This window comes from Myodes glareolus, chromosome 5 (assembly GCF_982192425.1).
Source record: "Myodes glareolus chromosome 5, mMyoGla1.1, whole genome shotgun sequence".
NCBI classification, from domain to species: domain Eukaryota; kingdom Metazoa; phylum Chordata; class Mammalia; order Rodentia; family Cricetidae; genus Myodes; species Myodes glareolus.
The window spans coordinates 84,753,745-84,768,577 of record NC_142030.1 but is presented as its reverse complement, the minus strand read 5'-3'; the positions used below and the strand labels follow the sequence as shown (position 1 = coordinate 84,768,577).

The following is a 14,833-nucleotide window of genomic DNA, read 5'->3' as shown; positions in this document are numbered from 1 at the left end:
TCTCTGCGGAACAGCTTATGATGTAAACTGATTTTAATCTCCACTTCCCCCAAAGTAAAACTTCCGTGTGTGCCCGAGACTTCTCCCTGGGCTCGAATGCAAGGGCTGAGGTGGAGGAGCTGTGAGATCCCGGGTGTGAGGGAACCGGCGATTCCTTCCAAGGAAAACAGCTCCTTACTCCAGCAGGATACCGAGCATAGCTGAGACCCTATTTGCCTTTTATGGTCCTGGCTTCTGGGCTGGAAGAGGCTTCTCTGATTAGATCCCAGCCAGACTTGACAACTCTCAGGAGCTCGCCAAGCACTCTGTGTCCTGGGTGGCCGGCGCTCACACCATCCGTCATCTGGACCCGATGAAATGACACTATGAAGCTGGAGGCTTCTTCGTGTCCTCGGCTGTGTGGAGGTCTCGCTGCCCTAGGCCCTGGGGGACTAATCTGAACGTTCCCAGTTCTTTCTGTCACTCTTTCATTTCCTTACTAATTTCTGTTTTGAGCAAAAGAGTTGATGCTTTCATATGCATGAGAAATGCCAGGGAAGCGACTACTAGAAAATAATATACTGAATGTAGTGCCTCACCCCCCAAATCCCAACAATGGGGGAAGACAGGCAGAAGGATGACAGCAAGTTTAAGATGTAGGTAGCAAGTTCTAGACAAACCAGAGCAAAAACGAGACCCTGTCCCCAAAGAAAAAAAACAGAGCAAAACAAAGAAGATGATAACTAATATATGGAAAGTCATTACATGCTCTTGAATGTTGCTCAACGTGTTTGGGAAATCAGAATATATTAAACACACATTCACTGTTTGAATCCATTTTTCATCAGTAAGGTTTAGTTGGATGAAAGTCCTCCCAGGAAAGAAATGAAAATTAGCAACCCTTTCCCCGTCTTTAAATGACAAGTATGAATTTGAAAAGTGATAGGTATTAGAGGAGATAGAAATATTAACAGCAACAAATTCAAGGTATTGGATGAACCCTATTCATGGTGCTGTTAGTGGGCCTAATATTAAACCAGGAAGCAACCAGCATTTAAATATAGTAAAGACTTTTCTACATTTGGGACAAAGATATATTTATAATATGCTGAAGATGTGGAAGCAGAGGTCAACCAAATGCTGACTTAATAGCTGACATCATAGTGCAACAGACTGGAAAGTGGACGTGACTTCTCTACTTCCTTTTACACACACATGTATATCTTGGTTGTATCTTACTCTAGTCTGTAGGAGATGGAGGAACACATTTTATATTTTATTTTAATTGTGCTGAGCAAACACTTACTTACTCATGACCTCATGGCAGCGTTCCCAAGAGAAGTCCATGCTTAGATGACAGCTCAACTTCACCGTTGCGTATATTTATTTCAGCATCAATCAATCTGTCACTTACCTTCACTCACACATACACACACACACACACACACACACACACACACACACACACACTGAAAATAATAAAATCTTGCTTACAGAGATCTAAGAAGTGGGGATAATATTGTAAGGTAAGTGGATTAGTCTTAAAAACTAGGGGCTATGTTTTATCTGCGTACATAATACCTATGCCCGTAGACTCCTGGTTTGTATCTGTCTGAGGGATGGATATCTCTTAGAAGATCTTTTGTTAATGTTGTTTTTGTTTTGTTGTTGTTGTTTGCTTTTTGGGACAGGGTTTCTCTGTGTAACAGCCGTAGCTGGAACTAGCTCTTGTAGACCAGGTTGGCCTTGAACTCACAGAGATCCACCTTCCTCTGCCTCCTGAGTGCTGGGATTAAAGGTGTATGCCACCACCACCCCTGCCTCTTTGGAGATCTAATCAAAGCAGGGGGAATGCTCTCTCTTCCCCTTGCCCACACTCCAACCAGTCAAATGCATACACAACTTGGCTTGCATCCAGGCTGGTCACAGATAGTCCGATTCCAATGGCGGACCCTAAGTGAGGAGTTGAAGGATTCTCTGTGGAAGGAATAGTTCCTTGGAAGGGGTACATACACTTTAGGGTGTAGTTTATCATATGAGGTATCTTTTAGGTGTGCTTTATTTTACTTTAAAAATCATCATATTTTGAAATCATATGTTAGAGTTAGTCAGGGGAGGGGAGGACTCCGGGAATCCAGAAGGTACTTATAGGAAAGAATAATAAAACACTATATATATTTAAAAATCATATTTTCCTATTTGAAGTCTCGGCTGGTAAAATATTCTATACTTTGACCTACACTGTCATTTTTCTTCTTTTCTGTTGCTTAAATTCTGTCTGGACCTATATTTCAACATAGATTTTCTGTGGGAACTGCAATGAAAAATTGGAGGAGCAAATGAACTCTGGGCAATCCCACTGTTCTTTAGCTCAGAACTCCTGCGCATGAAGTTCTCGTGTGACTCACCCCTCTCCAGTGAAACCTGGCCGGCACACACATTTCCAGTCCTCCTGGACCTGAGTGCAGTTGCCTCCGTTGTAGCAAGTGAGATTTGCCTCCTTGTTCCCACAGACTGCTGAGGGTAATCGGCTGTGTCTAGAGAGATAAAAGTAATGGCCACAGCTGTTTATCTCATTCATTTCATTCAAGAAAATGCTTTTGGAAAAGTTTGTATATGTAGTCAGTGTTAGGCTAATTAAGTCCCGAGGCTGGAGCAACAAGAAACGCTCACACGTGCTGCTGCATTGTACAAACACCAGGTTCTCCAGCAGAAAAACCCCTGCTGGAGGCTTCTGCAACCATCATGGCCATCCATCTTCTGTTCTCCACCGCCGGTCCTGCAGAAGATAAGATCTATGGCATGGGGTGGCAGTAAATTTGGGGCTAGCTCACATAGCTAGGTCTGCAGCTGCTTTTCTAATAAATCAACGGAGGCCACAGGAAAATTGCATCTCTACAAAGGCCGGGAAAGCAAGGCGAACACGCTGGTGCTCGGGCACTCGTGCGGTGTCTCCGTTGGCTTTCAGAGCTGAACTACAGTTGCCCTGCCAAGACTTGCCTGCTCCCGCTCTCATAACTCATAGCTTTGCATAGTGCAAGCCAAGTGCTGTCCAGAAGGTTTGTGTATAGGATTCAATGTAACTGCGTGTGAGTTCAGCGTGCGAGTCCTTGTATGGCAGCAAGGCTGAATGGGCTGAAGAATCCACATAAAAGGAAGAACAGCTTGTTAAAAGCTAAGAAAACACTGCCAAACAAAAAAATCCTTACTTAGGCTTGAAAGAGCTGATTTTTATACAGATTTTAAGAGTGTTGCTCAGGTTCTTTGGCTGTGTGTGTGTGTGTGTGTGTGTGCACGCACACGTGTGTGTACGCATGAGTGTGTATGTGTGCATGCATGCGTGGATGTGTGTGTGTATATGCATGGATGTGTATTCTATATATTTGTGTGTGTGCATGTCTGTCTGTGCATGCATGCGTGTGTGTCCGTGCATGTGTGTGCACGCGTACGCATGTGTTTGTGTGTGTGTGATCAGATAGAGAATAATTATCTGGGAAATGAATGGAAAGAAACTTCACTTTTGTTCTGCCATGTACTGCAGCTAACACAGAGAAACCAGCTGAAAGATGGTGTAAGGGCGTGTCTTTTCAAAAGAGCTAATTAATTCTACTTCAAAAAGAAAATATCATAAGAATGTTTCAAAAGTGTCACGGATGTCAATAGCTCTAAAAGAGGTCATTAGCAATGCAAACCTCCCGTTTCATACACACCTTAGCTTAGTAAACAGCTTCTGAGGCATTCATCAGAAGGGACTCTGGAGAACTTTATTCTTTACACTTGACTTTGATGAATCAGACAGGAAAAAAATTCAGAGAACTTGTTAGGAGGACATACATGTTTTCTTATTCATGGTCACTGTGTAAGACTCCTAATTTTGATCTCAAATTTCTCTTGCTTTTAACCAGGTATGCTGTTTATTGGCAAATGAATCTGTTGACTCACAGGAAACAGCCTCTATTGAATGCTGTTATTGAAGCACTTAGTACTTCCCACTGTTCCTTGCCATTAAGAGCTCTGAACAATAATAGGTGTTGTGGAGATAACACAACTTTTTATAGTTATGGCTGCCTGTAACGTCTGCCAGGAGACTCTGCCTCTGAATTCAAGTGATGTCTACAGGCTGCTCCACTCCAGCTATTTTCGCCCAACTCCTGGAATATATTATTTGTTAATAACAACCTTCTTGCCTCCCTACAATGACTCAATTATTTGATAAATGTAAGGCAGTGTACGTTGTAAAAATAATGACACCAAAGCAATGTGACTTAGAAAGAAAAACTTATTTTTTTAATTTCTGCAAAAAGTGATCACAAGAACAATCAACTACGAATGCGATTTTAGAAAAAAGGGGGGGATTTTTTAAATAGGTGAACTGAATGAATGTGCTATCAGTGACATGCTGAGCATTATTTAAAGGCCACTAGAACATCTGATTGTATGTTGGTGTATGTCCTAAATTTCCTTTACTAAGTTGTATTATAAATCGCAACATAAACATTGTGTTTACTATCTGGTTAAAAATCTGTTATTCATGGTTGTAGAATATTTCACAATATAATCACATTTTCACATGATCAAATTGTGACACAAGTGCTCCAAGTCAGCCTTGTTTAGCACATGTGGATATTTAAAGGGGAGATATTTCTGGCCTGACAAGGAAAATCCGGAGCAGAGCTCCCAAAAGACTGAACTCTGCATAGACTTTGCGCTCACCTGCAAAATCTGCCCGTAAAATTTCCAAAACAGAGACAAGAATAGCCGTGAGTCCCGCTGACACACGTGGCCCCGTTTGCACACTGATGACTCTCGCAGTTGTCCACGTCCGCTTCACAGTTCACACCAGTGTGGCCAGGCTCACACCTGCAGCGGTAGGCCGCAACTCCGTCAGAGCAGTTGCCATGGATACAGGGATTCGAAAAGCATTCATCAATGTTGATCTCACAGTGCGTCCCTGACCATCCCAAGAGACAGGAACACCGGTAAGAGGTGTAGCTGTCTTCGCAGCTTCCTCCGTGCAAACAGGGGCTGGAGTGGCAGGCATTCAATGGCAAGCAGCCAGTGAGGACCACATCTGTAGAGACTTTGAGAAACTGCTCTTCCTGAGGCTTATTAATGAGACCGCGAAGAGTTTCAAAGTAAGAGAGATATATGCCTCCAATGTCTATTGTGCTCAGACAGCCCTGCAGGCCTTTAGTAGGGTCAGTAGCTTGGTCACCCACATAGATGTCTGTACTGTCCTTCAAAAAGTTCAGGTTTCCGGTAGCAATTGCGCTGGTCACATGAGGTGTTTGGTTATCCACCTCCATTTGCCATCGGGAGGTCTGGGCCCGGGGGTCTACCATGGAAACCTTCACTTGGTGCCACGTGCCGTCACTCACCAACTGCACACTCATCAGACGTAGCATATGAAAACTGTTGCCACTTTGCAATTGGAACAATAATCTGGAGTCTTGAATGCTGATATTAAGAAACCCAGGCTCTTTTTCCGCATGCAGTATCATTGCATTTGTATCCCGTGTTCTGAAGCCAAATGTGATGTTGGTGAGTTCTCTGGAAATGTTCCCGTTGCTTCGGAACAGTATTTCTTGTCTCAAGCCACTGAAAACAGCGTTTGCAATACCTAGAGCGGGAAGGGGAAACGGTTACCTTCCTTCGTATTTCTCCTCACATCGCGGAGGTCTGTATGACTGACACGTTAGGTGTTGTGCTCGTTGCTGTCTAGTGTGCCCGTTATAGATGTTTGCTGTCATTGCTTTACAAGAGAAGAACTGCAGATTCCCTGAACGTGAGTAGTTTGGTCACTAAAATATAAAGCTTGAGTGTGAAACCCGCCAATGAGAATACTAAAACTCAACCCGTACCATTTTGTTTTCATTTAAAATCTGGAATGTCAATTATTATTTTTCCATTGGCTTATATAAAGGAAGCCTTCATTTTCATTTTAAAAATAGACAGCTAAACACACAGACATCACACATTTAGTTTTGGTGACACGTTAATTAGTTAACAATGGACCCTGGCTTCTGATTAAGTGCACCCACATGCAGTTAACAGAAACATTCACAATGATGGATTGATTTATGCTGAAAAAAAAAACCCCTCCAATTACATGCCCAGATATCAACTTGCTACCTATAACCAAGTAACTTCGTGTGGCTGGGGAAAAAAGTAGAAAACAATAGCACTTTGTATTCATGTATTACACCAAAGACAGCACTTTTGAAAATCTTACTGCATTTCTCTTTTAGAATTGCTACAGCATGATTAATTCACAGTTTGTTCTAGCTCTTAAAATACCTAGCCCTATGTCTGTTTATAGTCTTCTATATATACCCTTGAGGCAAAAGAAGACACAGAAGTGCTTCAGGTTTCTACCAACCATGTTAGCCTAATTAACCGTGTCCGGGCCAACCCTCTTTCAGCATTAGGACTGACACCCTGTCCATATTCCTTTAAGAGGTCAGACTTTCAAGTCCCATGCAGGGTACCATTCATTTTCGCTACCATTCATTTTCCTGTGTGCACCCAATTTTTACCCCTGCACTAACATTTCCCTTCGCTTTTTGCCATTTTCCCCCATGAAAGTAAAATCTGCTGAAAATTTAAAGCAGAGACCCACAGGACCCCATAGCGCTGCTACCCTGACTGCCCTCTCACATTTCTCTGTTTCTGTTACCATAAAAACTTAGTACTTTGTATACGCCTTCCAACTTTCTCATCTCCCGTTTTCTCTATTGCTCCTGGCAAGGTCCCAATGACTTCTGCAGTTTCAGTCCAGTGATCAATTTTCTGTTCTCCCTTTTCAGTAGCAGGGACTTGAAAACTCGGTTGGGACCTTTCTTGCCATGCTCTATACCAGCCACCATCATTGGTCCTACGAAATATGGCTGCTTAGTTTCCCTACTTCTGTGGTTGTTGCAGAGGACTCTACAAAATGCTTCTTAGTTCAGGACGGAAGTTCTAAACACCCCCCTCCAAGCCTGTGGGAGCTGACCCCTGTTTAACTACTTCTAGTTCATAACATTCTCTTCCTCGTTCACGTGACACGGTCACAGAATGAAGGAGCTTGTCCCAGCCCAGGCCCTTTATACTCTCTGTAACTTAAACTTGGAATTTTCTTTCTCCAGACGTCCCCATGCTCAGTACCTCCCTAGTGTTGCGGTCTGCTGGCATGTCAGCTTCCCTGGCTACGCATGTTAAAATGGGTCTTCCTTGTCTCATCCTTCTAGTCTATTCCTGATTTACTTCGTAACTCCTGTTGCCCTTTGAAACTGGGTTTTTAATTTGTTTCTTAACTCTGCTCCAGTGCATGAGCTGTATGGGACCAGGTATCCTTTCTATAGAAGTGTTCACTCAGTTGTTCCCTGAGCTTGGCCTTCAGTAAGTGTCCACTGAGCATTAGTAAGTGAATGATCTAAGGAGTAACATTACCTTTTACTTTGGAAAGTGCAACAGTGATCAAAAAAAATCACATCAGGAGAAAAAAACAAATAATTCAAGTGTTGTAATTTGAATATAGGGTTTGGCTAGATTTTAAAAATATCTCATTTAATTTCCCTGTTAATTATTTTTTTTCCTTACCAGATTTGGGGAAGGAATTTGGGAGGGAAGGAACATAAACAAATATCTTATCATGTATTTTTAAAGCCAGTGGTTAAACAACCAATCTCATTATCTCTTTGCTGTCTATCACATTTTGTAAATCTATTTAACAAGTCTGCTGGTGAAGGTGAAACCACTTCTCGTGATTTGGGGAAAATGCTCAGTATACTTTTAGATCTTGTTTTTTCTTTGGGGAACTTTGCTTCAATAAATAATGCTAATACCTAGAGAGAGTTTTAAAATTTCAAATCTTGTTTTAACACTCATTGCATATGACCAGGAGATCAAGCAAACTCAGGGTAAACTATGATCCTTATTCAGACTGCTTTACTGGGTTCCATCTTCCCAGTGCACTTTTCTGTTGCTATAGGAGACCATAAGACCTTAGAACATATCTTTAAAAGCACAATTTTTGAATAACAAGAAGAGATTTAAATTTAATTTGAACACAGAGCATTGTCTATATCTGGACTGTGAATTATTTGACCTAAGAGAGAAGACAATACATAAACCACAGTACTTAGTTCAAAGTCTTGACTGTGATTTTTAGATTGGAAAACATTCAGAAAGAGGGGACCAGTTACTACAAATAGTGAATCTGTACCTAATGCATACACCATACACATAAGGCATAAACAAAGAAACACTCAGGGTAGGCCTTGTTCTCCCTGTTTAGATGTGAGGAAGCTTTAGGTTTTGGCGGCCATGTACACAATCCAGGAACCATAGGGTGGCAGGTATCATTTGCTTAGTTCTTCACAAATTAGATGGAAATAATCAAAGACCTGGGTTTGTTGCTGCAATGGCCCGCTTTATCGCTCAGAAACTCGGGCCAGGATGAATTGAAGAGATCATCCTGGTCATGATATTGGTCACACCTGGCTTTGTAAACTTCTCACACATGCTTCTCTAAGTTGTCTAAACCTGAATTCGTTTTTTTCACTGTCTCTGGCTTGGACAATTGAAATGTACCAAGTAAATTGGATGGACAACAGCTGTGACTGCTACCTACATTCAAACCCTTGAGGAACCAGCTGGCACTGGGCGCCGGGGGGACATGGGCTGAGTTGACACCATTGAACTTCCTCGCAGGCTTTCCCCGCCGTGTGTGTAGGGCAGGAACAGGAGAAGTCATCCCACAGGGAATAGCAGACACCTCCATTATGACAGGGGTTGGACTGAGAAAAGAAGAAAATCAAAGGGATAAAAAGCAACGGCAATGAAATATGGAAATGTTAAAGGTGAGATCATCGGTTACTTTAAAATGCCAATGCCCCTACATCTTTGCATTTTAAACGTTTTGCACATTGTTAATAACGCAGAATAAAGCTGAATACTACCATTTCCAATTGCTTACTAAAAGAGCAGAGGAAAGAGCAGTAGACAGAGGTGGGGGCGAGATAAAAGGGAAAGACAACAGAATGACAGAGGAGGAGAAATAATAAACTGATCTATGGCACCGGATGATTATTGAAATAGAATGATGTTCTCCATAATGTATGAGTTACTAGGCACTTTGCACACATTTATTATCACTGATTATGAAGATTGTTATACCTGGATGCCTCTAGTTGCCCAAGATCCTATAACCAAGTGAAGTAGTGAGAACTGGTCCTTAACCCTATATGTCCCAGTTAACACCTCCCTCCCCATTAGCCTTGCCTCTGCATCAGCAACAGTCTTATTTCAGTTCTCAAAGCCACTCAGAGAGGAGTCAAAGCACAAACATGTTTAAAGTCATTGTTTACCTTCTGCTCTGCATTTATCCAAGATCTATTATTTAATGGTTTTGCCTAATTGTTTACCCGCCGGTCTTTCTTTACACTCTTGGAGATAGAACACAGTCCCTAATCTTGCTAAGCATGTACTCTACCACTGAGCCACACCGCAGAATATTACATAATTTTATAAACCTTAATTTCTTCATCTGTAAATATAAATGAGATAACAATGTCCCTTTCATATAGTAGTCTTTCAATATAACTAAACAGATTAATTCATATGAAATCATTTCAATTATGAGAAAAGTATTACTATAAGAGCATTATGGTGGTCCATTTATGTATACTTAAAATTGAATGTTGTACACTGTAATTGTTGGGACTCATGGACGCTCATGTTATGTTGGTGTGGTTCCTTCTTTTCTATCAAAAGGCCATGAAGAGCTAAACATCTCACATGTGTAAAACTATTTAGAAGACATGAAAAGTGTTTGAAGGACAGCATTGGCTCTGAGAAATCATATATCAAAGGCTTTTAAAACGAACTGTCAAGGGGAAACTGAGACTTTGTTGTTAATTAATGGAAGAAGCTGGGCAGTGACATTAAATTTAGTGGGATCTTCTAAAAAGAATTGGTTTAGCTAAAAGAATTAATAGAATACCATTAAGAATTTGTAGCTTAAAATACTATTATTATCAGGGAAGTCGATCGTTTGGGGAGAGGGAAAAGCATGTGACTGGAGTTGTGTTGGCTATAACATATTCATGATGTCAATAAAAATCGATGTCACATTTTTATGGTTTGTTGTAATTCTACCAATCATTCTGGAGAAACGTAGATGAAAAATATTCCATGACTGGTGGGTGATCAGCATTTTGTTCATGTATAACATGGTGCCGCGGGGTATGGTGCCATATCCCTGTAATCCCCACCATCCGCAGGGTGTGGTGCCATATCCCTGTAATCCCCACCATCCGTGGGGTGCGGTGCCATATCCCTGTAATCCCCACCATCATTTGGGAAGTTGAAGAAGGAAGGCTGTGACTTCAAGACCATCCTGAGCTACTTTGTGAGTTTTCTGTCCCCAAAACCAAGAACAAAAGCAGAATGGTTACAATAAATTATTTAATAAGTATAATTTTAGTATGCACTATGTGTATAGCCAATATGAATGACCTACCTTACAGTTATTGTCTCCAGGACAGCCTTGAGTCACATTGACAAGAACTGGATCACGGTATCCGTTGTTTGTTGAATTGGGGAAGAATTCCAGATGTTGGTTGTTTAATCTTATATCTTGAATGCAGCCTTTGAAGAAGCCACCATACACTTCAGTCTTCTGTCTGTCAGGTAGGCCACCAATGAAGATGACGTCTCCTCTTTGAATTGTCCGTGCAGGAACAGAAATGAATCCTAGGTTTTGTGAAGACTGATACAGTTGGATTTCATCTGGTTTGATTTTCAAGGCTATTAAGTGGGCATTTCCGTCACTGAGTAAAAATGTCGGTACTAACTTGGGAAGGCCTGGAGTCTGCAGTACTAGGCTGCCATGTTCTAGCCAGACACTCACATACTGGTAAGTCCTGTTCCCCAAAGCTAGCAGGAAGCCTGATGGTTGACGTGTTCTCACAAACATGGAGAGGCTGACGTTCTGTCCATAATTTTCATCAAGATTGAAGATGGCATATCCAGGGGAGTCATCCTGACCAAATCTGCCTGCTACATACGCTTCAGTGTCAAAATAGGTGAAGAGAAAGAAAGAAAACTCTTTACATTTAAATGTAAAAAGGGATAAGGAGACGAAACTGTCACAGGCATACACAACGAGACGCTTCCTCAAGTTCCGGACAGGCTATGATACAATAGGATGGCAAGGTTGCCTCATTTTGTGAGCTTCTAAGTTCATACTAAAAATCACTACATTTTGGGTTATCATAGAGGCCCATCAGTTACAAAGGAAAAGAAATAAAGTTTCTGCAATGATCACCTAAAAAGGATTCCCATCACCTCTCTAAATCCAATCAATGAAACATTAGACACCACTGAGCTTCATCTGGGTAAGAGAAAGATGTGGTCATGAGCATGTCATGCACCTGCATGCTACACTGTCCAGGCGATTGCTGCTGAAGCAGACGTGTCATGAACTTCTCTGTTTAATGACAAAGATCAACAACACGATTGGCAAGCTCAGTTTGGGGAAGGTACCCCAAGTAGTGAGAGACAAGGCAGTTGGGGTAACTAACTGAGGTCAAGTATGAGAAGGGCTGAGAGTTGACTATTGAATTTGCAATGCAGAAATTATTGCTGAGCTTGACAACAATACTGTCATAAAGACATTGCTGCTTTGGGTTTTCATATCTCAGTTGTAACCAGGAAAAAAAAGATCATAGCCCATCATGGTTAGATAGCATCACAAATTGAGGTTTGTGCGAAAGTAAGACATATTTTACTTTCGCTGAACCACAGTGAATCTTGCTTAGACAACCATCTGTGTTTGAAGATCTTCTGCATAAAAGGCTACATTTTCAGAACTCTGACTTGATTCCTATAGGAGCGTTGCATTGTGAATCTGCATTTGGACACCACCTGCTTCAGGCAACTACAGGTAGCTTTCAAAGGTACTGTCAGATAAAATAACCTCTTTGAAAAGGTTAACATCTCTGAACACACTGTGGCACTTTTGTATAGGATAAAATGCTTAATAAGAAAATTGGGCTCTTGAAGCCCTTGAGTTTTGAGGCTAGGCACAAAAATCCCTCAAACTCAGGGGGCCGGGCCCCTGCTGGTCATCCTAGGATGCCTGCAGCATCACTTTGTCGGTCAGAATAAAAGACAGGATGCAGAAATGGGTTTCTTTTTTTCCTTAGAAACTTGACTCTCCAGTAATCCTATTCTTCCGAAATCACACGCAGGTAGTCAGAGTGTGTGATGTGCTACAGGATTTTAGAAATACCACAAGCCACATAGGAAGGACTTGACCATGGGCATGGAGGATGTGATTCTAATACATTTTGCTGACATGTTCTACAGATGTATGGATGAAAAAATGATTTGATAAATCTTAATGACTGACGACTGTAAGATGAAATTTAATGAGTAAAGAGGAACCATTGGTGCTTAAATGTGACTCATCAGTTTAGGGTGAAAAAAAAGAACTCTGTAGCCTCACAAATGACAATGACTGACAAAATACAATGTGTAAACAATGTGCCACACAGTTAATATGATGTTAATATGACCAACGATCACATATTATTTAGAAAGAAGCAAAGGAATGGCAAAAAGAGTAGGCAGCTGATGAAGTCTCAAGGCCATGTCACATAGAGGCACTAGAGAAAAGCAATATATGTTGGATGATGGGGGTGGTGGCTGGGTATGAAATAGTTTTCTTCAAATATTTGGGAATCTCCAAAAAGAGATTATAATCCTTAAGTGAGAGCACCCCCCTGAAAACTGTGTGAGAAAATTAAAGCGTTGGGTAAATCACAGCCCAGATAAATGGAAAGAAAGACCTGCTTGGAAATTTGGGGCAAGATAGAATGGTGAATTCTGTATTCCTGAAGTTGGTTCAAAGCAGAGGTTTGCATAAGAAATTCAGCTACTGAATGAAGCCCTGTCAAACCTGAAAGAGGAAGGGGAATATCTACGTATTGCTTTTTAAAAATAGATACTTTCCAAATAAAGCAGGAGGTGTGTGATACACTCCTTCGGAACAACATCCCAGAATCCCTGTTCTGACACATAACGCAATACATATGATGTTACCACTTCCGGCAGATCAGGGACCCATGCAAACCTTCCCAATACTCTCTAGTGGGGCATAAAAGATTTTTGAGATCAGCTTCAAGATATTGTCAATTGTTCCACCTTCTGTGTTACTCAGAGAAGCAAACCCTCTACCCAGCCTGTCTTCTTTCATTGTATTTGCCAGTGGTAAACATTATTCCAAAATCATTATTTGGAGAGTAGAGAGGTGGCTCACATGGTTAAGAACACTTGTTGCCCTTGTAGAGGACCCATGTTTGGTCCCCAGTACCCACATCAGGCAGTTCAAAACCATCTTTAACTCCTGTTCCAGTGGAATCTTCAGACCTCAGCAGGCACCTGCACTAATGTGGTACCTATAAGTACACACCCAGACCCACACACTTACACAGAAAATAAAACAATAAAATAAATCTTTAAAATTCATTATTTGGGTGGCTCGCTCTCCAGATTTTTAGTGTGTCTCATATAGCAGACAGACTCTAAGTTGTCATTTGTGCTCTTAAGCATTTTTGTGTATCTGTGCGAAAGAAATAAAATGCAGAAAACATTCCCTCATAGATTCTAGCAAATAAAAAATATTTTAACTTCATGGTTCAGAGATGATATGAAAAATATACTTCCCTTTAAACTTTTCTCAAAAACTTCCAGAAAGAATTGGTTTTATGAAATTCCTGCACTATAATCTTTTGATGCCAAACATAGGGTTAAACAGTTTCAAATAGTACGAGAATAGAGAATATAGTCACATTCAGTGTGAGTATAGGGGTATAATCAGACTATGGGAAACATGGAGAGTGTAGCCAAATCAGGAATTTGGTTTTAAAAGTTCATTATTTTCCAAGTTAGAATAAACAGATAAAGAAAACCAGAACCCACTGGATTGGCATCTCTCGAGCCTGTTTCCTAGGACAGTCAGCATGCCCACGGTCAGCCTTAACCTCACGGGTCACCGCATCTGGAAGCCAGTCAAAATGAGTCCGCATCTGTTTGTTATTTTGTATATGTAGTAAAAATATTGCCTTGGGTCAATTAGATTTTTCTTCAAAAAGTGGATCATTTCCTCGGCATAATTTTACCTTTTCTCCTTGAAAAAGAATCACAAAACAACTTGCCACGCCGTTTAAAATATTACGTAGAGCGGCACATGCCATGCCTCATTGTCTGACAGCTCCGTGATTGTAATGAATATTGTGGTGAGGGGTAAACCCGCGAAGGGTTTCTAATAACTTTTAGCCATTGAACATGGAGTAGGGGATAGGCTCCGGCTGGTTTTCATTTGACTTCATCTAACACAGAGAAGACTATTTACCAGATGCTGTCCTACTTGGACTTATTCTGAAATGTTGGAGTAAATTGCAGCTGAACTTCAAAGCAGTTTGTTAGGGCTCCCCCTCAGACCTCTCAATGCATGACGATGATGATAATAATAATAATAAAAGTGAGCAGATATGTATTGATTACTATCCATGGCAGACTTTGGAGTGGGGCTGGAAGTAAAGGATTTGAAATACACTTCAAACTGATATGCTAGAGGAATAGGGTCGACTTGTGTATTCCAACTCCCGGATTTTACTGATATTACATTTCATGCCTTCTTTCTGTCTCTCCTGAAGACATCTATCTGCTTTGTACAGTAAGATCTTGGAAGAGGCACTGTTGCGTAGAAGTGGAGGTTTGTCAACCTGCTAATCATAAGAACAATTCTTAAAGAATACAAACTGCACAGAGAGAAATCAAGGAAATGGATGTTCCGCGAGACGCT

The 14,833-nt window shown here is 41.1% G+C and overlaps 1 protein-coding gene across 1 annotated transcript in view; it reads right to left on the bottom strand.

Moving 5' to 3' along the window:
* Positions 1–14,054, bottom strand: part of LOC125398242 (protein crumbs homolog 1) — a 43,765-nt gene extending 29,711 nt beyond the window's left edge. Inside the window, exons 1-5 of the mRNA XM_087906651.1 lie at positions 13,944–14,054; positions 10,484–11,155; positions 8,594–8,759; positions 4,693–5,599; positions 2,388–2,516 (exon numbers count right to left, since the gene is read on the bottom strand). Of these exons, the coding sequence (XP_087762777.1) occupies positions 2,388–2,516; positions 4,693–5,599; positions 8,594–8,759; positions 10,484–11,155; positions 13,944–14,054 (1,985 nt within the window). The remainder of the gene's footprint in view (positions 1–2,387; positions 2,517–4,692; positions 5,600–8,593; positions 8,760–10,483; positions 11,156–13,943) is intronic.
* Between the last annotated feature and the right edge of the window lie 779 nt (positions 14,055–14,833).